This window comes from Ascaphus truei, chromosome 23, assembly GCF_040206685.1.
Source record: "Ascaphus truei isolate aAscTru1 chromosome 23, aAscTru1.hap1, whole genome shotgun sequence".
NCBI classification, from domain to species: domain Eukaryota; kingdom Metazoa; phylum Chordata; class Amphibia; order Anura; family Ascaphidae; genus Ascaphus; species Ascaphus truei.
In genome coordinates this window covers 3,336,439-3,360,852 of record NC_134505.1, presented here as the reverse complement: position 1 = coordinate 3,360,852, position 24,414 = coordinate 3,336,439, and the positions used below count along the sequence as shown (strand labels likewise).

General features: G+C 40.2%; 1 protein-coding gene and 1 long non-coding RNA gene across 3 annotated transcripts in view; both read right to left on the bottom strand.

The window, feature by feature from the left end:
- Nucleotides 1-7,425: 7,425 nt before the first annotated feature.
- Nucleotides 7,426-24,414, bottom strand: part of LOC142473088 (keratin, type I cytoskeletal 19-like) — a 28,598-nt gene continuing 11,609 nt past the window's right edge. The window contains exons 1-9 of one of the 2 annotated variants that reach the window (XM_075580248.1): nucleotides 22,780-23,292; nucleotides 11,425-11,507; nucleotides 11,171-11,327; nucleotides 10,713-10,874; nucleotides 10,233-10,358; nucleotides 9,635-9,855; nucleotides 9,024-9,058; nucleotides 7,840-7,899; nucleotides 7,426-7,704 (exon numbers count right to left, since the gene is read on the bottom strand). In XM_075580248.1, coding sequence (XP_075436363.1) covers nucleotides 7,643-7,704; nucleotides 7,840-7,899; nucleotides 9,024-9,058; nucleotides 9,635-9,855; nucleotides 10,233-10,358; nucleotides 10,713-10,874; nucleotides 11,171-11,327; nucleotides 11,425-11,507; nucleotides 22,780-23,220 — 1,347 coding nt within the window. In that variant the 5' untranslated portion in view covers nucleotides 23,221-23,292 and the 3' untranslated portion in view covers nucleotides 7,426-7,642. Of the gene's footprint in view, nucleotides 7,705-7,839; nucleotides 7,900-9,023; nucleotides 9,059-9,634; nucleotides 9,856-10,232; nucleotides 10,359-10,712; nucleotides 10,875-11,170; nucleotides 11,328-11,424; nucleotides 11,508-22,779; nucleotides 23,293-24,414 lie in introns of those variants that run through there. The other variant, XM_075580249.1, reaches the window with a different exon arrangement.
- Nucleotides 17,325-18,522, bottom strand: LOC142473094 (uncharacterized). Its single transcript, XR_012789980.1, has 2 exons — nucleotides 18,237-18,522; nucleotides 17,325-17,789 (listed from the first exon to the last, which is right to left on the bottom strand). It is a non-coding gene; the product is annotated as an uncharacterized LOC142473094 (long non-coding RNA).

The following is a 24,414-nucleotide window of genomic DNA, read 5'->3' as shown; positions in this document are numbered from 1 at the left end:
AAGAGCTGTTCACATTACACGGTAAAATGACAAAGAATTTATATAAAATACAGGCCTTCATTAACTGCAATATGAGGATTGTGTTTTATTATTTGAAATGTTGGATGTGGAGGTGCAGATCGGCAACATTCACTTAACCGTCAAGAGATGTACAGTATTGGACTTTCACCTTGATAACATTAACCCCTCATAGTATAAATTTTGATTGGGAATTTATATCATTTTTTGTGAACATCAGCTATACAGGCATACCCCGCATTAACGTACGCAATGGGACCGGAGCATGTATGTAAAGCGAAAATGTACTTAAAGTGAAGCACTACCTTTTCCCACTTATCGATGCATGTACTGTACTGCAATCGTCACATACGTGCATAACTGATGTAAATAATGTATGTGTAACAGGCTCTATAGTCTCCCCGCTTGCGCACAGCTTCGGTACAGGTAGGGAGCCGGTATTGATGTTCAGGACATGATGACAGGCGCATGCGCGAGCTCCCGTTTGCCTATTGGGCGATATGTACTTACTCGCGAGTGTACTTAAAGTGAGTGTCCTTAAAGCGGGGTATGCCTGTACAGTACTCTTTATCTTTTATTGTTTTATATAATTTTTCTGTTTTATAGTGTGTAGCAGAGGTTCTATTTGGCTCTCTTTTTTGCTTGCTTAACATTTATTTTTTTTTTTTTTTTTTTTTTTAATTTTTTATTTTTTATTGTTGACGATTGGAGTACCCTTTTGGATGTATTGATTTTCATACATATTTAGCATGTGAGTGTTGTGACACTGTACATCTATCACTCACTAAAGTTTTCCATGAGTACTCCCCTTGAGTCACCTCTCATTCTTTGTAGGTATACCTTTATGTGTCTTGTCCGGTACATCTCTGATAGGACAACAATCATCTGCATTTCTATACCTCACTGAGGCATAAGCTAAACATCCATCCTGCATATGCCAGTCATTTAGGGTTCCCTAGATTGATACGGCAACCAGCCCAGCTTATAGGACTGGGAGCTAGCTATTTAATTCGGTTTTAAGTGTTTTGTGTTCACTGTTACCCCAATAATTAATTAAAGGTTTATTTTATTTCATACCCTCTCATCACCTCACGAGTGCTTGTTCTAAAGGGGTCCTTTCTCTTGCATAGGCAAGTACAACCTATGTTATTCTTAACATTTAATGAATGAAATAGCTTCGCTTGTTGTTGATATTGTATTACAAGACATTGTTCTTTATATTATTCATTTGATTGTAAACAATACACAGAACCCCAGCAAGCTCTTTTTGGGAACCCCTGAGCCCCCACAAAATATATATGTATATAAGTGTCAAAAAGGAGAGCTGTTGAGCGTGGCAAATGTATACAACAAGCAACAGAGAGGCCCAATGCTACATCCAATATGGCAAAAATACACAGTAAAATACTTATATATTCTCTTGAAAAGGGGTCATTTAGTTTAACCCTTTGGCCAAAACATTGTAAGCCTGTGAGCCACGACAAGGCAGACCCTGTTCACAGGTCCTAAAAATACTAATATACCTCTATTAGGATTAAAATTCTCATTTACCTCTATTAGGAGGGAGGGATTGATCTGAATCTTCACAGTTATGTACATTTTCATGTACCCTAACAACATAACATTTCAGATGGTATTAAAGCTTACTATCATACAATAGTCAGCTTATGGGCTCTATTGTAGCCGCAGGTCAAAATTGTCTGAATTAAAGAAGAATGATGTAAATAGCTATATCCCCTGTTTGCCTACAACTACAGAGGTTTTTTATAGTCTTTTTTTTTTCAAATATCTGATTAATATGTATACTGTGCATTCTTAGTAGGCTGCCGAGGCGATACCGCCTTTGGCAAAGCACTTGTTTCCTTTTAGTAGCTCGCTGCAGGAAATAACTGCCTGGAGGTTGAATCTGTGATCGCCCCAGTAGGCATTGGATCTCTTGCACACATATTAAAAAAAAAATCAAGAAGCGATTATTTCTTTATGTACAGCTCAACCCCGTTATAGCGCGATTCGTTACAACGTGGATCTACTTATAGCGCGGTGCAAGCGTGGCTCCCTATTTATCGTCTGTATGAATACTTTACAACACGGTTATTGGAATCTTAAATACTTTGTTGTACAATGCATAAAATTGTACATTATTTCTAACGCGATCCGCTTACAGCGCGATGTGATTCTTTGGACCCCAAGCACAGCGTTATAAGGGGGTTGAGCTGTATATATATTATTCATTGGCGCTCACAGCTACAGAGGTAGGAAGTCTGCCTACCAATTCAAGTTGTGCAATTTATTCATTACATCACTATACAAGCAACAGCGCTTTTTCTGAAGCACTGAATATTGACGTCGCGTTTCACTTTTCTATAGTAGCAACCAGTTTACAGTAGTGTTGATTTTCAGTCCTTCACTGGCTCTAAACAGCATGAAGTGTGCACCAGAAACCCTGTGGTAACGTGTTGTACAGAAGGATAATAGGTTCCTGTGTGTTATAACCAGGCTCCTGTCATGTTAGCATAACACTAAGAAACACATTAGACCGTATAGTATTTTGCAATGAGACAAACAAAAGTTTTATTGAAGCAATGAGTAAAAAGATGCATTGCATGCGAGGTGAAATACTTTATATACCACGTCACAAAATAGGAAAGGTGATTGTGGGCACAGCACAACTGCATTGTAACCAATAGCAGTGGCATGTATCAGTAGTACGTGATATATTGAAGATTTGCTCATTAAATGGGTGCAAATAAATGTCCCACCTTTCAATATATATCAAATAGTCCATGGTTCTTTTCTCAATTTATTCAGAGACATCTTTCACAGCCTCATTTCAGTTGGTTACATCATGCAGGCATACAGAATGTAGTTATACTGGAGAGCGGAGAATCATTAGCTTGCTTGTTCTCACAGTAGCTTGGATGTTAAATGATTGTGAATTCTATCAATCCAAATGCAATCTTTATACATTTTTCTTCAAGCCGTCTTAACATACTGTAGTAATCACCTGTTTTTCGCAGTGTCAGCCCAAAATGTCAATAATTAATATTAGAATTCAGTTTCTTCAATAGCAATATGTACTTTCATTTAGAAGACCCTTCTTTGTTCTGTCACTAAGTAACTAATGTCAATCCTATGTTCCTTATATTTTAAAACCCATCTCTATTGTACAGGCATACCCCGCATTAACGTACGCAATTTGTCCGGAGCATGTATGTAAAGCGAAAATGTACTTAAAGTGAAGCACTAGCTTTTTTCCACTTATCGATGCATGTTCTGTACTGCAATCGTCATATACGTGCATAACTGATGTAAATAAGGCATGTGTAACAGGCTCTACAGTCTCACCGCTTGCGCACAGCTTCAGTACAGGTAGGGAGCCGGTATTGCTGTTCAGGACGTGCTGACAGGCGCATGCGTGAGCTGCCGTTTGCCTATTGGGCGATATGTCCTTACTCGCGAGTGTATTTAAAGTGAGTGTCCTTAAACCGGGGTATGTCTTTTAACACTATTTAACTAACCTTTGGTTCCAAATTCTTGACCATATACTATTCAACGCAGCAGACATTAAGCATACCAAGTTTCTAAAATCACATAAAGTATGTCTACTTCTGCCTGTCTTCAGACTGATTTAACTTCTTATCTTTGTAGAGGCAGCTTATTATTTTCCAATATAACCTCTAACTTAATAATAAATTACTTATTTTAACTAGTTACATGCTGAATATATGTCTATATAGACAATATAGCTTAATTACTATTTACACAGTTACATAGTCACATAGTAGATGAGGTGGAAAAAAGATGTACGTCCATCAAGTTCAACCTATGCTAAATTTAGACAACAGATACTTTATTCTATATCTATACTTACTTATTGATCAAGAGGAAGGCAAACAAAAAACCCCATTAAGGGGAAAAATTAATTCCTTCCTGACTCCAAGAATTGGCAGTCGGATTACTCCCTGGATCAACATCCTTCCCATGTATACTTTTTTGGCATATCCCTGTATACCTTTCCCATCTAAAAAGATGTCCAACCTTTTTTTGAACAAATCTATTGTATCAGCCATCACAGTCTCCATGGGTAATGAATTCCACATTTTAACTGCCCTTACTGTAAAGAACCCTTTCCTTTGTTGCTGGTGAAATTTCCTTTCCTCCAACCTTAAGGGATGGCCCCCGAGTCCTTTGTACTGCCCGTGGGATAAATAGTTCTTTTGGGCTTGAAATCATCTTCATTTCCCCCCTTAGTTCCGAAAGGAACTATTTGCCAATGGGTGGACAAGAGATCTCTAATTCTGCCATTATTAGTTACACATGTCCATTCATGGGAGGATATGGTGGGTAACAAAATAGTTAAATGCTGAACACCATAATAGAATAATATAAACGATACAATTACCTGTGCTCCTGGTCCAGAGAAAACCTGTTGGTGATCCAATGAGTACAAGGAAAAAAGGTGAATCAGGGCACTACGGATTTGTAATAAAGCTAGTTTATTGTGCCAAGAAATCGACGTTTCGACCGGTGCAGCGGCCTTTCCCAAGTGCCAGTGACACTCGAGAAAGGCCGATGTACCGGCCGAAACGTCGATTTCTTGGCACAATAAATTAGCTTTATTACAAATCTGCAGTGCCTTAATTCACTTTTTTCCCCCCTAGGATATGGCGGGTCACATTTATATCGATCTTCCCAAATAGATTCCACCATCTTGACTTGACATATGTCCTCAACACTTAATTTTTGTCCCACAATAATTTCCCATAAAAGCATATAAATCATAACATGAAATAGTGTATGCAGCATGGTGTGATCATAAAGTTTCTTTGCTTCCTTTTTTCTGGCTTCCGATCTGGTCTTCCGTCATTGGTCCTGGAAATGGTCACTTCTCAGCTGATGGATCCATGTCCTTTAGCTTTGGTTGTGGTTTAGAAAATGTCGTTGCTTCTTCTTTAGCCACTTTTGGACATTGGACATCTCTGGTTCCAAAAAGTGTCAGATATCATGGGCCTGTTAACGTTATACTCTCGGGGGGGGGGGGGGGAAGAAATGCCGGTTTGTCCGGTACTTGGTGTCCAAATGGGACTTTCTTCCAGGTTTCCAAATCCATCCATCACCTGGTGAGAGAATCAAGTACAATAGCAGGTTCTTGGCAGTGATGTCTGTTTGTTCATATTTACCTGCCTTTCCGTTGTATAATTTACATTAATCTATACTTTTTTTCCCTTTGGCTTTTGTGACCTTAAATTCCGTATAACAAGTTCCTACACTCTAATAATGATATTGCAGAATTGCTATGTGGCCATGCCCCATTAGCGGTTCAGCCAATGAGGACAGGCCGCTCATGGCCACGACACCTCCCTGTTGCCTCCTGCCTGCAGTGCAGGTTTTGGGCGCGCGCATCGCCCCAGTGACATCACGGGCGAGCGCGCATGCTCGGCCGGGTTGGACTATAATCAAGGCCTAACTTTCAGAGAAGGAGGGAGATGTTGGGGGCTACTACTGCACTGGGCTGAAACAGGAACCCAAAAAGACAAAGCACTACTGGACTTTCCTGCAGGTAGAAATTATCAAAAAAGCAGGGAGAGCGTTCCCAAAGTGAAAAACAAAGCTAATTTATTCGCAGCATGGACACATACAGCGTACACAGGCAAAAAAGCCTCCACCTACGCGTTTCAAGCGTTAGCTCTTTATCAAGGTACTGCACTGGGCTGCAGATATTTTCAGGACATGAGAGCTGAATTGCTTTTTAGTTCATTATCAATTCCTTTCCATCATTTTCCTTGCAATTCTTTTATATTTTTGGTCATCTCTTCTTCTCTTTCCACATATCGTACTCTTTACATTGTATTCCTGATCGAGTTCTAGGAATTTTGAAACAACTTTGTAATTGGTCTTTGAAATACTGATTTTTTCAACCATAATACGGGACATTGGTTACAATTGAGGTCTATTTCACATGTCCTATCATGACATTTAACTATAATCATTTCTTGCTCACATATCAAGACCAGCTTGTTCACGAGCTCAAACTTTCTTTTATCTTTATGAGTGCTAAATTTATTTTCATCTATTTGTTTAAATACACTCATAACTTGCTTCCATAGAGCATTCCACAAATCTACACATCCTACCTTCTCAGGTGGTGTGAGGGGAAAAGTGCTTTCATTAGCTTATCGTAGGGTAAATCCATAGCGAAGACAATTTAACCAGGGTTACTTACGTAAGCTTTCAAGAGATGTTGTCCATCAATAGGCACGGGTGTCAGCAAAATCCCTATCGACTGACATATATCCATCCACACCCTCTCACGATCTTCTGTGGGCTTCTTCCCCCCTCTGGAAGTGTACGAGGCACATGTCTGGTTGGTTTGCAAAATGAACATTTACTCATTAAATGGGTGCAAATAAATGTCCCACCTTTCAATATATATGAAACAGTCCACGGTCCGGTTCTTTTCTCAATTTATTCAGAGATAATAGAAAATTTCATTCACAGCATCATTTCAGTTATTTACATAATTCAGGCCATATAGAATTTTTAGTTTTAGAGTGGAGAATCATTGACTTGCTTGTTGTTAGCTTGGATGTTAAATGATTCTGAATTCTATAAATCCAAATACAATCTTTATACATTTTTCTTCAAGCAGTCTTAACATAGTAATCATATGTTTTTCTCAGTGTCAGCCCACAATGTTCTTAGTCAAAAATTAACATTAGAACACAGTTTCTTAAATAGCAATATTTACTTCAATTTAGAAGACCCTTCTTTGTTCTGTCACTAAGTAAATATAGTTAATCCTATGTTCCCTATATTTTAAGATCCATCTCTTTTGTGTTGTCTTTTAACACTATTTCACTAACCTTTGATTCCAAACTCTTGACCATATACTATTCAACTCAGCAGACATGAAACATACCAATTTACTAAAATCACATAAAGCATGCCTACATCTGCCTGTCTTCAGACTGATTTAACTTCTTATCTTTGTAGAGGCAATACAATTTCTAACTCAATACTAAATTACGTATTTTTACTAGTTACATGTTGAATCTATGTGTATATAGACATTATAGCATAATTAATATTTAGGCTTGAAAAAATCTTCATATATTAAGGCTTCTGTTATAGTTAACAACACCCATTCTTGGTGTTTATTTTGGAAGGATATATCCCCCAGTGGGTAACATTGTCACTATTCACCTCGTTCTCTCTGTGGCTTTATCCTAATGGCCCTACTCATATTAAGCATATTTCCTGTATTGGTTTGCATATATCTGTAAGGAGTCACAATGTTGCAAGATTTAAATGCAATCCGTAAAAAGCACGAGGAGCATCATTACAGGAAATGCTGAAACCTTTACAAGCTGGGAAACTGCAGCCCAAAAGGTGAGATACACCTGAGCTCAAAAACCCCAAACCATTCTCTGTGCCCCATGTCACCTACAGGTCCACTTTCCTACAGAACATATGCTAAGGATCAGAAAGACAGGTTAGCTTGGACTTCTCCAACACAGACACTAATGAATCATTAACTTCTGGAGAGTTCGGCAAAGAATTCCGTTCTCCGTTTCTTCTCCGTAGTTTTAAGCCTTGATTTCTCCCCCAGAAGTATCAGATTTTTCTAACAGCTGGCTTTCTGGTCATGTTCTCTGATGCCATGAACTAAATTGCTCCGATGGGATTCTGGAAAGGAAAGACATACTCCCTTCAGATGAAAGTGTATATCAGCTAGTGTGAAATATAGTAAACTACATTATTCTTAGGAATTATTAAAAAATGTACTCTGTTGATCGGTGCTGGTGCAACCTAAATACTCACGTGCCAAAACAAATGCAATTATTTTCTTCCCGATTAAATCCTGGTGTGCCTGGGCTTTTTCTATAATTCACAGAGAAATAAAGAAATATAAAATGTGCTCACTGTAAAAGAAAACGTTTTCACGTTTTTGTGGATAAAATCAATTTCAGGCATACCAATTTGCAGAACTTTTAAGGGCTAAAAGTTTCTCAGAAATCACATATTTAAACCATCAATTCACAGTTTCGCTAAAGTGATGGGCCAAGCTTTTTCTCCTCTCCTATCCAGTAGCACGCATATTTCAGGCACTGCATGAGAGTTAGCATCATTAATTGATATGCTGGTTGAATTTTGACTCTGCTGTGATTCAGCGCTGACAGATTCGCAACTTTTTTCATGTTACAAATCGTCCGATTTGATACATTTGCACAACTGTACATCTATGTATGTTTGATTCATCCTATGATGCAACGCAGAAATAACTCATATTTCTTGCGTTTTGCATTTTAATCATGAGGATTGTTCCAAAGTTGCTGACAGTAAATTAACCCTAATCAGAATGACTCCTCCAAAAGTCACAAGACCACAAAATGTCTTATTCAATAAAGTGTCCAAGTGCCTATTTGGTACGACAGCATGGACACCCCTATCCAAGCCAATTGTGCTTTCTGTGCCATAGCACCTATTAAATAAGGCTCAAAGACCCCATCCAATATGGTGTGAAGTATCTTACCCACAGTCATCTTCCTAGGACACCAAAGGGTTTGTGTATTAAAATATCTATGGAGCAAAACGAGTGTAATACTGGTGCAGAATTAAAAAAAGATCAATCTGAAAGTATTGAGATGTATTATTTGGTAAATGTGGATCTTTGTTCATGGCAGTTCCATATTTCTTCTGACCTTTACACATCTATATTTATATTTTAGCTCAATTCCTTTTATCAGTCATGTTTTATTCAGTTGCGATTTATTTATAGTATATATGTTTTTATCTTGTGTATGAATGCAAAAAAGCTCATCTGAATATGTTTCCCATAAATCATTGGGCAACTTTAACATACGACTGTTATTGCAATGTTCTCTTTTCCCTCTTTTTGTCCCGTTTGGAAGTATCTCATATAGAACAGTTTTGAGTTGTTGCTTTCAAATAGTGGTTTGAACATTTCTGTGATGGTTTTATAGCTAATATCTCTTTGCACTTACCATGGCTGCCTCCTGAGGAATGGCACTGGGGAATGCTGTATAGAAAAACACAAGTTTATATCGTCACGGTTGAGTTTTAGAACGTGAGTTGGAAAAATAAAGCAACTGTTATTAATATTGATGAGTTTTCCTGAGTGATGTAATTGTTTAGAGTGTTTTTTTATTACCAAAGGTAAAACAAACGCAATATGACATTTTGGAGTAATAAACTTGTGTTAATAATATTGGCGTAAAGAAGCAGGCACTTAACAAGGTTATTTTGAAAATTTATTTCAGGATTTAAGTCAGGGGTGCACAAACTGGGGGGGGGGGGGCACGAGATTGTTCAGGGGCGGCGCAGCGGTTGCAAATGCTGGGGGATCGCGTGAGGCCTCTGCAACTTCACTTACCTTGTCTCCAACAATGCTTCGCCATGGCAATGTGGCGTCAAATGATAGATAATGATACTGGAATGTATTATAACCCTGGGTGTGTACAGTGCGTGTGTGTGTGTGTGTGTTTTGGAATATTCTTTCCTATATACTACCCCATGCACTTTCATGGTGAAATAAGCCCAGTCCTCATGTCCATTCATTCCATAATTAAGGTCTATGGGACACTGTGTTACATACTGCATGTCCTGTCCATCCAGCAGGCGTTTGTATGTGGCAATCTCCATCTCTAGATGTGTCTTCTGGTCCATGAGAAGCCTGTACTCATAGTTCTGGTTCTCCAGATCAGATCGGATCTGGCCCAGCTGCCCTTCCACGTTGTTGATCATGCCCTGTAACTGGCTGAGCTGGGAGCTATAACCGGCCTGTGTCTCTGCCAAGCTGCCTTCCAGGGCTGATTTCTGCAAGAGAGGAACATACTGGCAATAAGAGATTGTGCAATTGGTGGAAATCCTTATTTAACACAGTAGCACAGTCCTGTACTGATTACTAAATACAGCAGTATAGGCAATGCTGGAGAAAGTGAAATATGATAAATATGTATTATTCATTGAGAGTAAGAGACTACCTGTGAAAAGCAGTAAATATGTGTATACCACTGAGAGTACATGTGGGCTTCAAAGGGGGTTGAATATAATGCAATGAATATCTGTATGCTATAATAATATTGCAGCAGCGTCTTATTCTACACCAATGTGTGTAGTTATCTAGTGTTCTTTGCATAGACATAAACAGTGATACCGCACAATAATGGAGGAATATGAGTGCTAACACATACCATGCTCAGCTGGCTCTGAAGCTCAATCTCCAGGCTCTGTGCACAGCGCTTCAACTCTGGAATCTCACTTTTGACTGACTCCAGCTGTTCAGAACCGGACGCCACCTGCTGATTCAGTTCCTCACTCTGCAAGAACATACAAATAGAAAAGAGACGTATGGAATAATATCTGACATACAGTAATTGCACTGTAAGATAGCGGATATTTTTTCGAAATGTGGTCATACAAATACCACACCTTTTATCTAATCTTAATAGTACATTTGGGAGGTCTATAGAGTTGTTGGTTCCAACTCTGCTTCTTACTGTATACCTGGACTCATGTAGTTAACATAGATAAGTCACTATATCTTATTCTGCCTCAGGTACCACGTTAGATTGTAAGACATACGATGAACGTTGAGCTTGACTGTTTTAGAGAGCATTCATCATTATCTGATGTGAGCTGTTGAAATAGTAGAATGAAAGGGATGCGTTTACCCTTTGAAGGAACATGTTCTCAACCTCCCTCATGTTCCTCTCCATCATGTTTTCATATTGCTCTCGGATCTCAGACAAGACTCCATTCAAATCTGCAGATGGAGCAGCGTTCACTTCCACGTTGACTCTGGCGCCCAGCTGAGCGCGGAGAGAGTTCACCTCCTGCAAGGGCACAAGATGAAGATGAGAATCGCGAGGAGCAGCATTGTGCCATTATGGGGACAATATTTCAAGCAACACAGAAGAATGTTATTTATTATGTTAGTGGAAGTAGCTTCATTCCATGTTGCATGTCAATGTATTTTTTTAAGTACACATTTTGAGGAGTGATTATATGAGGATATATTTGAATTTGCATCTACCGATCCAAAATGTCAGGCCTGCACCTCACAATGACAAGAATATTAATGGTTTCATACATAACCCTCATCATCTTGAGTTCCATTCTATTACATTACCTCTTCATGGTTACTCCTCATTTGCTGCAGATCATCTTGGAGGCCTTGAACTTGTATCTCCAGGTCACACCTCTCCATGTTCTGCCCTTCCAGGTCTCTGCGCAGACCGTTCATATCCGCTTCAACATTGTTCCTCAGGCTTTGCTCCATCTCATACCTTGGGAGACAGGAAGAAAAATACATTAAGGGCTACACAGTCCAGGAAACACAAACCATTAAACCTCGTCTCTGATCATAATATTCCTGACACTTACTTGTTTCGGAAGTTATCTGTAGCCAGTCGGGCATTGTCTATCTGCAGAACAATCCTGGAATTCTCCACAGTGGCTGCAGAGATCTTAAAAACATACCAGGCAGTGAATTCATATTCGTCTTTTAGACAGTGCAACATTGATTAATTTCCAAAAAATAAATTTGAATGTACCTGACACTGGAGCTCCTGAATAACGCTGTAGTACTGACTGAAGTCAGGGGATGAGCTGGGGGCATTGTTTGCATACCACTCACAGATCTGTCTCTCCAGCTGGGCATTTTCCTGCTCCAGTGAGTTCACTTCCTCCAGGTAAGATGAAAGTCGGTCATTCAGAAGCTGCATGGTTTCCTTCTCATTGATGCCGAACAGGCCATCATTCTTAGAACCACCGTTACCCCCAAAGTTGCTAAAGTGGCTTCCATGACTATAGCCACCATGTACACTTCCATAGCCACATCCATGACCGAAGGAAGAGTGTTTGGAGTAGGAAATTCCTTTACCTCCTGATCCTCCATGGACACTGTGAGCTCTGTAGTGACCTACATGATAGGAACTGTGGGAGACTCCATGATGGGAAGTATGGGATCCTCCATGATGTAGTTTATGGGCATTACTGTGGCTCATAGTGGTGCTAAAGTTTGATCCAAATGGAAGGACACTGCAGCTTGATCAGCAAGTGAAGTATAAGTGCTCCCTATCCAAAGGTCTCCTTTTATAGACAGCATGGGTGTGGATGGGTTGCTGGACGAAGTTAACACTCTCTGTGCATTATATCGACGTTTTTTTCCAAGTCTAGACATTGTGGGAGATTTTTCAGAAATCAAAGACAAGTCTGGACAGCTAAGGGACACAACAGTTTGCCATTTTGTTACAATGCTGCACAACATAAGGGAATATTTACCCCACCCATAATGGTACAAAAGTGCATGTCTACATCAAAGAAGAAGTAAAACACGCGCTATGAATAAACACCGGCATAATGCACTAAATTATTTAATTCATAGGATGTTTATGAATGTGTTTGGATGTAATGTGTTACTCGAGAAAGGCGGATTCGGATGACAATGTGTGTGTGTGTTTATGAATGAATGTTACAGAGCCAAATAACAGGTGGATCCTGATTTAGTAGTTTGTCTTGTGGTAAACCTAGATGGGAAATTATTGACAGCTTTTTTTTTCTTTCAATACTTTAATTTGTTATGATTCACAATATAATGCACTGCAATGAGAAACCAACATAGCATAACGTGTGAGGTGAAGAGCAAAGTGATAACTTAACATGCTTCAAGTGTACTGTACTATATAGTATTATATAGTATATATAGTCAGTAAGGTTATAATGTTAATGCATTATTTGTTGAAAGTACTCTATCACTACATACTAAATTGTGTGCAATGCACATGTACAGCGATTGTATATCACATGTTACTAAAATATCATCAGAATCAGCTTGCTGTTTTTCATTAATGATATAACTGTTGCATATTTGAAGGAGGAGGGAAAGGTACCAGAGCAGATGGAGGAGTTCAAAATGTGTGTGAGCGTAGGGATTTTAGTAAGAGCACTAGGTTTTAGGAGATGTGAGGGAATGGGGTCAAGAGGGCAAGTGGTAGAGGGAGAAGAGGTTTTGCCTTCTTTCCCGATTTTCCATATCGTCAACATTATCTTTCGGGATCCTGATCCTCGTCGTTAAGTTTAAATAAGTCATCTTCCATTGAACCTTGACTCTCTAATGATTCTTCGAGTTTATTTTCCAGCTACGTTGTTCTCACAGCCAGGGCAGTCAGTTCCACTTTCAATTCAGCCACAGCCTTATCCATAACTATTTGGAATACCTTCTCCATCTCTTTGAATAACACTTCCAAAGCTTTTTTCGGTGATTTGGGTATTTTCTTATTTTTCTTGTTCTTGGTCTGAATCAGTAAAGGTTTTTTCTTGTTGTTGAGCCTGAGCCTGTTGTTCCTGTGTTTGCGCATGTGCGCCCCACTGCCATCTTTGATTTCGGGAACCGAGAGACTGCGTTTTGGGGAAAAAAACGGAACATCTCCAGAAGCGGGAGTTTTTTCGCCTTCTTGTGCGGCATCTCCGCTGGTTCCGCTGATTGAGGGAGAGCTTTTTAGGTAAAATTATCTGTTTTGGAGGGCAAATTAGGCCGTACTCTTGCCGGAGTCCACGGAGCCGTTCTAGGAGGCTCCCATCCGCCTCGACGCTGCATGTGCGCCACCCTCTTGGTTTTATTTTGATGTTTGGGCATTGGCACTTTATTGGATTCATCTGCTGATGCCCCTGAGGATGAGGAGGATGGCTTTCATCCCAGCAGGCTAAATAATACTTTTATTTATTTAAGGTGTACATTTGAGATTATGTTTTAAAGGTGGAGAGAGAGGGTGCCAGTCGGATATAGAGGGGAAGGGCATTTCAGAGCTGTGGGGCAGCTAGGCAGGAGAGGGCTCTAGATACAGAAGGGATAGACGGCAACCATCCTTGAGCAGAATGGAAGAGTCAGGCAGGTGTATAGCGAGAAATTAGGGCTGAGATGTAAGGAGAGGCAGAAAGAAGAGTGTATACTGTAGTCTTTAAAGAGAGGGGGGGAATGTTGTAAGTAATACGGAATTTAATAGGGCGCCAGGAGAGGGATTTCAGCCAGAGAGATGCCGAGACAGAACAGTGGAGTGGTTCTAGCAGCAGCTTTTTGGATAGATTGTAGGGCAGACAGGTGATAGGCAGGAGGAATAGACAGTAGAAGTTTACAATAGTCGAGAGGGGAGAGGATGAGGGCCTGTGTAAGTCAGAGGAAGCAGTGTATCTTTGCTATGTTACAAAGGAGAACAAAAGAGGTTGTAGCTACATTGTGAATGTGAGGGAGGACTCATACAGTATGTGACACCTAGGCATCGTGCTTGTTATACTGGGTGTATGATAGTGCTGCCAAGAGTAATGTAAAAGAGGGCAGTCAGGCAAGGCATGGGAGAAAATATGAGGAGCCCCATCTTTGACATGTTCAGTTTGAGTCAGCGGGAGTCCATCCCGGATTATGATAGCGGAGAGACATTCAGAGACTTTGGTATGTACCGCAGGAAAAGATCAGGGGTTGGAAAGTAAATATGTCTGGCATCAGCATAGACGTTATATTTGAACCCAAGAGATGTGATAAGGTCACCTTGAGAGAGTATATAAAGAGAAGAGGTCCTAGGACCTCCCCCTGGGGTACGCCCACAGAGAGATCTGGAGGGAATGGCAAACGAGACATTGAAACTACGATGGGAGAGATAAGAAGAAATCCAGGATGGAGCTCTGTTACAGATACCAAGAGTATGGAGAATGTGAAGGAGAAGAGGGTGGTCCACAGTGTCAAAGGCTGCAGAGAGGTTAAGCAATATGACCAGAGTGTAATGACCATTGTCTTTGACAGCATGGAGGTCATTAGTTATTTTGGTGAGGGATATTTTCAGTGGAGTGACCAGTGCAGAAGCCTAGATTGTAGACGATCTAGGAGAGAATAGGAGGTAAGAAAATGGAGCAAGGGAGAGAATACAAGGTCTTCAAGGAGTTTAGAGGCAAAAGCGAAGAGGGAGACAGGGTGATAATTAGAGAGACAGGTAATTTCAAGTTTGCTGTTTTTGAGTAATGGTATAACTGTTGCATGCTTGAAAGAGGTGGGATAGGTACCGTACCAGAGTAGAGAGAGGAGTTTTAAAATATGTGTGAGTGTAGCGTTTAGAGTAGGACCAAGAGGTTTGAGGAGAATGGAGGAAATGGGGTCAAGAGGGCAAGTGGTAGGGGGTGAAGAAGAGATCAGCAATGTCACATTCTCCTCTGTCACAGAGGAAAAAGAGTCAAGGAAGGTAGGAGGTAAGTTAGGAAGTGGTGTAGAATATGATGTCGATACAGAGGGGAGGTCTTGATGAATGGAATCTACTTTTGTCTTGAAATATTCAGCAAAGTCCTACGGTCAAATAGAGAAAAATAAACAGGTAACAGACAGAGAGTCAAAGACAGACGCGGAGTGGGTTAAACTTATGAATGCTGATCAGCGAAGACATTTAGGTTTGTTTAGCCTGGGAGAGGGCAGCGTTCAAACAGGTTAGTATACATTTTTAGTGAAGGAAGTCTGCAAGAGTGTGAGATTTCCTCCAGAGGCGTCAGAGGAGCGAGTGCAGGAACACAGCATGCGTGTTTGGCACTTTATCGAGGGTCAGGGTTTGAAGGATGAGAACGGTACAAAAAAAGAGGAGCATGTATATCAAACGAGGGGGATAGGGCTAGTTGTAGTTCATTACGAGATTGTCAGAGTCTGTAGTGGAGCTGAGAGAGGAGTGGGAGGAGCAGAGCAAAAACAAGCTGGTTGATATATTTTTTTGATTTGATATTTATTTGGGATAGGGATGTTAGCACACTTTTATTATTTCTATCAAGACCCAATAATTACAGTATATCAATAATTTATCATTTACGTGCAAGCACAATAGTCATCATATACTATACTTTATCTAGATTTACTCCTATATACTGATATGGATTGCAATATACAGACAGATGTATATCGCAAAACTAACTTTTGTATCACCTTCTTGAGAGCGAACAGTGTCCATCCTACATAATAATAATAGGTATCCCTAAGGGACAATTTTTAAGATTGAGACCTTTTCGGAACAACCTAGGGACCAGTTCTTACGTTGGCGATATCGATCCACAGATATAGAAGAATCTTCCAACAATGCATACTGAATTACTAGATATCATTTGTTATCCTCTAAAGATCATGCACATAGTCATAATAATGACATAGATAATAATAAAAATGAGAGCTATCCTTTTTTCATAACACACTATTCTGTAGCAGACAATCTATTCAGATTAAATCTATTATCCATAAACATTTTAATATACTCAATCTGGATACCGATTGAAAAAATTTGGTTTCCTCTGGTCAGAATTTTGTTTTTATAAAAGCCCAAACATTGATGTCCCATTTATCCGCTAGTGAGTCTCTTTGACTTTCGGTCTAGAGAGGCAAGCAAACTACGGGTACCTAAAGACAATCTTACCGACCCTACCATGAGGCCATCCTGCACAATATATATATATATATATATTTATATATATATATATATATATATATATATACAGTGTTCGACAAACCTATACATTTGCTCGCCCCGGGCGAGTGGATTTAACCCCCGGGCGAGTAAATATTGGCCCAAGCAGCACACGTTTGGTACTAGGTGGCGAGTAGATTTTTTTGTGTGGCGAGTAGATTTTTTGGTGATTTGTCAACCACTGTATATATATATTATATATACTGTACATATTGTGCAGGATGGCCTCGTGGTAGGGTCAGTACGAGTCCACACAATGTAGTTTTGGCCTTAAACTCTTCAGTGATTTATTTTCCCACATCAGAACAGAGTTATGTATACTGTCCCTTTAAGGCAAAACAAAAACATCTAAATAAAATCTACTCCACAGTAGGGAAGCTAATTAGACAGCAATGTCCCTGACTGTCCCACTGTGTATCTAAGCTATTCAGTATCCACTGTTAGAAGATTCTTCCATATACAGTATGTGGATCTGTGAATATATATAATTCATTGGCACTCACAGCTACAGAAATAGTAAGTCCGCCTGTCAATTCAAGTTGTACAATTTATTCATTGGATCACTATACAAGCGACAACGTTCTTTTTTAAAAACATTGAATATTGACGTTGCGTTACACTTTTTTATAGTAGCAACCAGTTTACAGTAATGTTGATTTTCAGTCCTTCACTGTAAACAGCATGAAGAGTGCACCAGAAACCCTGTGCTAACGTGTTGTACAGAAGATAATACGTTCCTGTGTGTTATAACCAGGGTCCGGTCATGTTAGCATAACACTAAGAAACACATTAGACAGTATAGTATTTTGCAATGAGACAAACAAATGTTTTATTGAAGGAATGAGTAAAAAGATGCATTACATGCGAGGTGAAATACTGTATATACCACGTCACAAAATAGGAAAGGTGATAGCTTGTGGGCACAGCCCAACTGCATTGTAACCAATAGCAGTGGCATGTATCAGTAGTACGTGATATATTAAGACTACGGTTATAGTAAACAACACCCATGCTTGGTGTTTATTTTGGAAGAATATATCCCCCAGTGGGTAACATTGTCACTGTTAACCTCGTTCTCTCTTTGGCTTTATCCTAATGGCCCTACTCATATTAAGCATATTTCCTGTATTTGTTTGCTTATATCTGTAAGGAGTCACAATGTTGCAAGATTTAAATGCAATCCTTAAAAAGCACGAGGAGCATCATTACAGGAAATGCTGAAACCTTTACAAGCTGGGAAGCTGCAGACCAAAAGGTGAGATACACCTGAGCTCCAAACCCCAAACCATTCTCTGTGCCCCATATCGCCTACAGGTCTACTTTCCTACAGAACATACTGTAGTGCCAACGAGTATTCTAAAACAAATCTGGGGCAATCACCAACAAGACCCAGGTACATGCTGGGTACATGCTGCAACATTTCAGTGACATTTCTGCAGACATACTAATGGCCCATCAGATTAACAGCGGGGGTCCTTGGCAGTCCCATTCAAACTGAATGGGACTGCCAGGGACCCCTGCTGTGTTAATCCGACGGGCCATGAGTCTTTGCAGAAATGTCACTGAAATGTTGCAGCATGTACCTGGATCATGTTGGTGATAGCCCCAGATTTTCCAAGGCAAGTTTAAGGCAAGTTTTAGAATACTCGTCGGCGCACCTATATGCTATGGATCAGAAAGACAGGTTAGCTTGGACTAAAAGGTGAGATACACCTGAGCTCAAAACCCCAAACCATTCTCTGTGCCCCATATCACCTACAGGTCTACTTTCCCACAGAACATATGCTAAGGATCAGAAAGACAGGTTAGCTTGGACTTCTCAAACACAGACACTAATGAATCATTAACTTCTGGAGAGTTCGGTAAAGTATTCCGTTCTCCATTGTCGTTTCTTCTCTGTAGTTTTACGCCTTGATTTCTCCCCCCGAAGTAACAGATTTGTCTAACAGCTGGCTTTCTGGCCATGTTCTGTGGATTGATGAGCGGAATTGCTGTGGTGAGATCCTGGAAAGGAAAGACATACTGCATTCAAATCACAATGTACTTTGTGTTAGCATGTGGGAAATATAGTATACTGCATCATTCTTAGGAGTCGTTACAAAGTGTTCCCTGTGGATCTGTCCTGGTGCAATTACCTTTGATAATTGTATATCCTAAATACTCATGCACCAAAATATAGGCAATTACATTCTTCCTGCTCAGATTCTGGTGTGCCTGGGATTTTTCTATATCTCAGAGATAAATAAATATAAAATGTGCTCATTGTAGCAGAAAACTTGTTCACGTTTTTGTGACCAAAATCTTTTTCTGGCAAAACCAGTTTGCAGAACTTTTGGGCTAAATGTCTCTCAGAAATCACACATTTCCACCATCAATTTGCAGTTTCAACAATGTATAGCAATTCAATCGCAATTCTTTTTTCTTTTCCTCTCTGTAAGTGCCAATGTGTTGCTACAGCATGGGAAGCCTTTCCCAAGTCAATGGAACTTTCCGTCCGGTACTACTTATTGAATAAGGCCCAGCGACCCTATCCAATAAGTCTCTTACATGGCACAGAACCCCCTGAGTTACATTCAAATGAATTGGGTTCAGAGACTTTCCTGCCACGGAGAAGCAAAATAGTCAATCACAATTAGTAGATAGTTAATAATAAAAGGTTTATCATTCAAGAATAAAAACCTTATCTCCAAGGTGAGAATTGCCTATAATTCCAAAAGAAAAAAATTCTCAGGTACTTAATACACATTTAGTCCAATGAAATGATCTTCTTTCTAACACGATAGGGATGTGCTCAGCATGAAACGATGCTACTCAGAGATCTTCCTAAGATACTAAAGGGTTTGTGTATTAAAATAATTATGGGGCAAAACTAGTGTAATACTGGTGCAGAAAAACAAAAGATCAATCTGAAAGTATTGAGATTTTTTATTTGGTAAATGTGGTTCTTTGTTCATGGCAGTTCTATATTTCTTCTGACCTTTACACGTCTATATTTATATTTGAGCTCAATTCCTTTCCTTGTCACTCCTTTTTATTCAGTTGAGATTAATGTACAGAATAGATGTTTTTATCTTGTCTATGAATGCAAAAAAGCTCATCTGAATATGTGTCACATAAATCATTGGGCAACTTTAACATACGACTGTTATTGCAATGTTCTCTTTTGACATATTTCTTTTGCGTGCTGGAAGTATCTCATCAATGTTTTGGCTTTTTGCTGTTAAATAGTGGTTTAAATATTTCTGTGATGTTTTTATAGATATACATCTATATATCATATATCTCTTTGCACTTACCATGGCTGCCTCCCGAGGAATGGCACTGGGGAATGCTGTATAGAAAAACACAAGTTTATATAGTCAAGGTTGGTTTTTAGCACATGAGCTTGAAAAATGAAGCAATTGCTAAACTCTTATTTCTGTTAATGAGTTTTCTTGAGTGATTGAATTGCATTGAGTATTTATTTATTACCACGGGCAAAGGAAACACAATATGACATTTTGTAGTAATAAGGTTGTGTTCATTGTATTGGTATAGAGATGTAGGCACTTATCAAGGTTATTTTGAAAACACATTTCATGATTTCAGTCATGCTTTCCAAGTGTGGACCAAATGGCCTCATGTAATAACTGTAACACTCTCTAGAATACATTGATACTGATAATGGAATGTATTATAACCCTGAGTGTGTATGTATGTGTGTATGTATGTATGTGTGTGTTTGTGAGTGTTTTGGGGGATTATACTTTCCTATACACTACCCCATGCACTTTCATGGTGAAATAAGCCCAGTCCTCAAATATCTAATTCATTCAATAATTAAGGTCTGTGTGACACTGTGTTACATACTGCATGTCCTGTCCATCCAGCAGGCTTTTGTATGTGGCAATCTCTAGCTCCAGATGGGTCTTCTGGTCCATGAGAGCTTTGTACTCAAGGTTCTGATTCTCCAGATCAGATCGGATCTGGCCCAGCTGATCTTCCACGTTGTTGATCATGCCCTGTAACTGGCTGATCTGGGAGCTATAACCGGCCTGTGTCTCTGCCAAGCTGCCTTCCAGGGCTGATTTCTGCAAGAGAGGAACATACTGGCAATAAGAGATTGTGCCATTGGTGGAAATCCTTATTTAACACAGTAGCACAGTCCTGTACTGAATACTAAATACAGCAGTATAGGCAATGCTGGAGAAAGGGAAATAGTACAGGCATACCTCGCATTAACGTACGCAATGGGACCGGAGCATGTATATAAAGCGAAAATGTACTTAAAGTGAAGCACTACCTTTTCCCACTTATCGATGCATGTACTGTACTGCAATCGTTATATACGTGTATAACTAATGTAAATAACGCATGTGTAACAGGCTCTATAGTCTCCCCGCTTGCGCACAGATTCGGTACAGGTAGGGAGCCAGTATTGCTGTTCAGGACGTGCTGACAGGCGCATGCGTGAGCTGCCATTTGCCTATTGGGCGATATGTCCTTACTCGCGAGTGTACTTAAAGTGAGTGTCCTTAAACCAGGGTATGCCTGTAGATGATAAATACTGTATGTATGATCCATGGAGAGTAGCAGAGTCTCTGTGTTAAGCAGAAAATATGTGTATACCACTGAGAGTACATGTTGGCTTCAAGGGGATTTCATATAATGCAGTGTACTGTACCTGTATACCATAATAATATTGCATCAGCTTCTTATTTCAAACCAAAGTTTGTAGTTATCCTGTGTTCTTTGCATAGACCTAAACAGTGATACCGCACAATAATGGAGGAATGTGAGTGCTAACACATACCATGCTCAGCTGGCTCTGAAGCTCAATCTCCAGGCTCTGCGCACAGCGCTTCAACTCGGTGACCTCACTTTGGACTGACTGTAGCTGTTCAGAACCGGACGCCACCTGCTGATTCAGTTCCTCACTCTGCAAGAACATAGAAATAGAAAAGAGACGTATGGAATAATATCTGACATACAGTATTTACGCTATGACAGCTCACTTAGATATTTTGAAATGTTTCCACACAAATACCACACTTTTTATCTTTATACATTTTGGGGGACATAGAGTTGTGAGTTTGAAGTCTGCTTGTTATATCTGTACACATGTAGTAAACAGATAAGCCACCGTATCTTATTCTGCCTCGGGCACCAAGTTGGATTTTAAGATGCGCGAGCAACGTTTACTCTGACTCTTTTAGAGAGCATTAATTGACTTATCTGAGCTGTTGATATGAATGAAAGTGATGTGTTTACCCTTTGAAGGAACATGCTCTCAACCTCCCTCATGTTCCTCTCCATCATGTTTTCATATTGCTCTCGGATCTCAGACAAGGCTCCTATCATATCCGCAGATGGAGCAGCGTTCACTTCCACGTTGATTCTGGCGCCCAGCTGAGCGCGCAGAGAGTTCACCTCCTGCAAGGGCACAAGATGAAGATTAGTATCAGGAGGATCAGCAATGTGTAATTATGGGGGCTATATATCAAGCTGCACAGAAGAATATATGGGGGCTATATATTAACTATCACGATTTGAGGAGTGATTATATGTGGATGTATTAGAATTCGCAAACAGTGACGTGTGCATTTGGGTTCACCCTAGTATCCCAGAGATATGCTTCAAATGTAAGGATGAGACATTTACTTTTACATCATTCTGGCAAAGATTTATGCAGAAGACATTCTTGCCCACACAAATACAGGAATATTAATGGTTTCATACATAACCCTCATCATCTTGAGTTCCATTCTATTACATTACCTCTTCATGGTTACTCCTCATTTGCTGCAGTTCATCCTGGAGGCCTTGAACTTGCATCTCCAGGTCACACCTCTCCATGTTCAGCCCTTCCAGGACTCTGCGCAGAGCGCTCACATCGGCCTCAACATTGTTCCTCAGACTGACCTCCGTCTCATACCTTGTGAGACAGCAAGAACAAGACATTAAGGGCTACACAGTCCAGGAAACACAAACCATTAAACTTGTGTACTTTGTACACCTTTGTGGAGATTTAGATGTACTCATCTTATCTGATCTTCTTATTCATCCCTTCTTTCATTTCTTTCTCCATAATATTCATGACACTTACTTGTTTCTGAAGTCATCTATAGCCAGTCGGGCATTGTCTATCTGCAGAACAATCCCTGCATTCTCCACAGTTGCTGCAGAAATCTAAAAAAACATACCAGGCAGTGAATTCATATTCGTCTTTTAGTCAGTGCAACATTGATTTAATTTCCAAAAATAAACTTGAATTTACCTGACACTGGAGCTCCTGAATAACACTGTAGTACTGACTGAAGTCAGGGGATGAGCTGGGGGCACTGTTTGCATACCACTCACAGATCTGTCTCTCCAGCTGGGCATTTTCCTGCTCCAGTGAGCGCACCCTCTCCAGGTAAGATGAAAGTCGTTCATTCAGAAGCTGCATGGTTTCCCTCTCATTGATGCCGAACAGGCCATCATTCTTACAACCACCATTGCCCCCAAAGCTGCTAAAGTGGCTTCCAAGACTAAAACCACCATGTACACTTCCATAGCCACATCCATGACCGAATGAGGAGTGTTTGGAGCTGGAAATTCCTTTACCTCCTGATCCTCCGTGGACACTGGAAGCCCTGTAGTGACCTCCATGATGGGAAGTATGGGATCCTCCATGCTGGGAAATGTGGGAGCCTTTATGGGGTTTGCAGTGGCTCATAGTGATGTTAAAGTTTGATCCAAATGGAAGGACACTGCAGCTTGATCAGCAAGTGAAGTATAAGTGCTCCCTATCCAACGGTCTCCTTTTATAGACAGCATGGGTGGGAGGGGCTGCTGGATGAAGTTAACTTTCTATGTGCATTATATCGACATCTATCCTTTTTCCAAGTCTATTAATTTTGGGAGATTGTTAAAAACCACAGACAAGTCTGGACAAGACTCAGCAGTTTACCATTTTTTTGCTATGTGGCGCACCGTAAGGAAACAATTACCCCACCCATAATGGTAGAAAAGTGCATGTCAACATCAAAGAAGTACAACAAGGGCTGCGAATAAACACCGGCATAAAGCACTTTATTACTTCATTATTTAATTCATGGGATGTTTACTAACGTGTTTGGAAGTAAGGTGCTTCTTGAGAAAGGTGGATTCTGTTTGCAATGTGTGTGTGAGGGGGGGGGGGGAGGGAAGAGATGGGATGAATGGGTGTTGACACGTCGTCTCCTTCCTGTCACATGAAACGTGACATGCCTTGATGAATGTACCATGTGAGCAGCCATCAGGTTTGGGTGAGAATGACCTCTCAACCAAATATAATTGGATCACATGGTACATCCACCAATGCTATTGGTTCTTTCCCCAGGGTTGTTGGCTAGACCTCCCGAGGGGGATAGCGGGCGGGTTAACCCCTTAATTACCTCTGCGGTTAGCCACTAAGGTAATAAAAGGGTGGTAAGTAATGTACCGTTGATTGCCAATTTAGCAATCTAGGTCCATATTGAGAGGGCCAATCAGTGGGATTATGGTTTAAGATTTATTTTAAATATATGTTAAATATTTTATGGTGTTTTTTTTACTTTTTATTTTTCTATACTGGATTGAAGCAAGGGGTTTCCCGGGGGAGAACCCCATTCATTTCAACTCCGGGGACCCCCTACTTCCAGAGATATAGACTTCTGTAGGGGGTGCCAGTAGCTGCTCCAGCTGAGCCCACACGACGTGGCGTGGGAGCTTTAAACGCCAAAGCGGCTGTCGGTACCCTCTACGGAGGTCTTCATGTCTGGTAGCAGGCAAGCAAAAATCTTTTGTTAACATCTACGCCACCAACAATAATCAAATTAGTTTTCTAAAAAGGAGGCTAGAGTCCACAGAAGGCAACCCCTCGTTCCCTCTGATTGTTGCAGGGGACTTT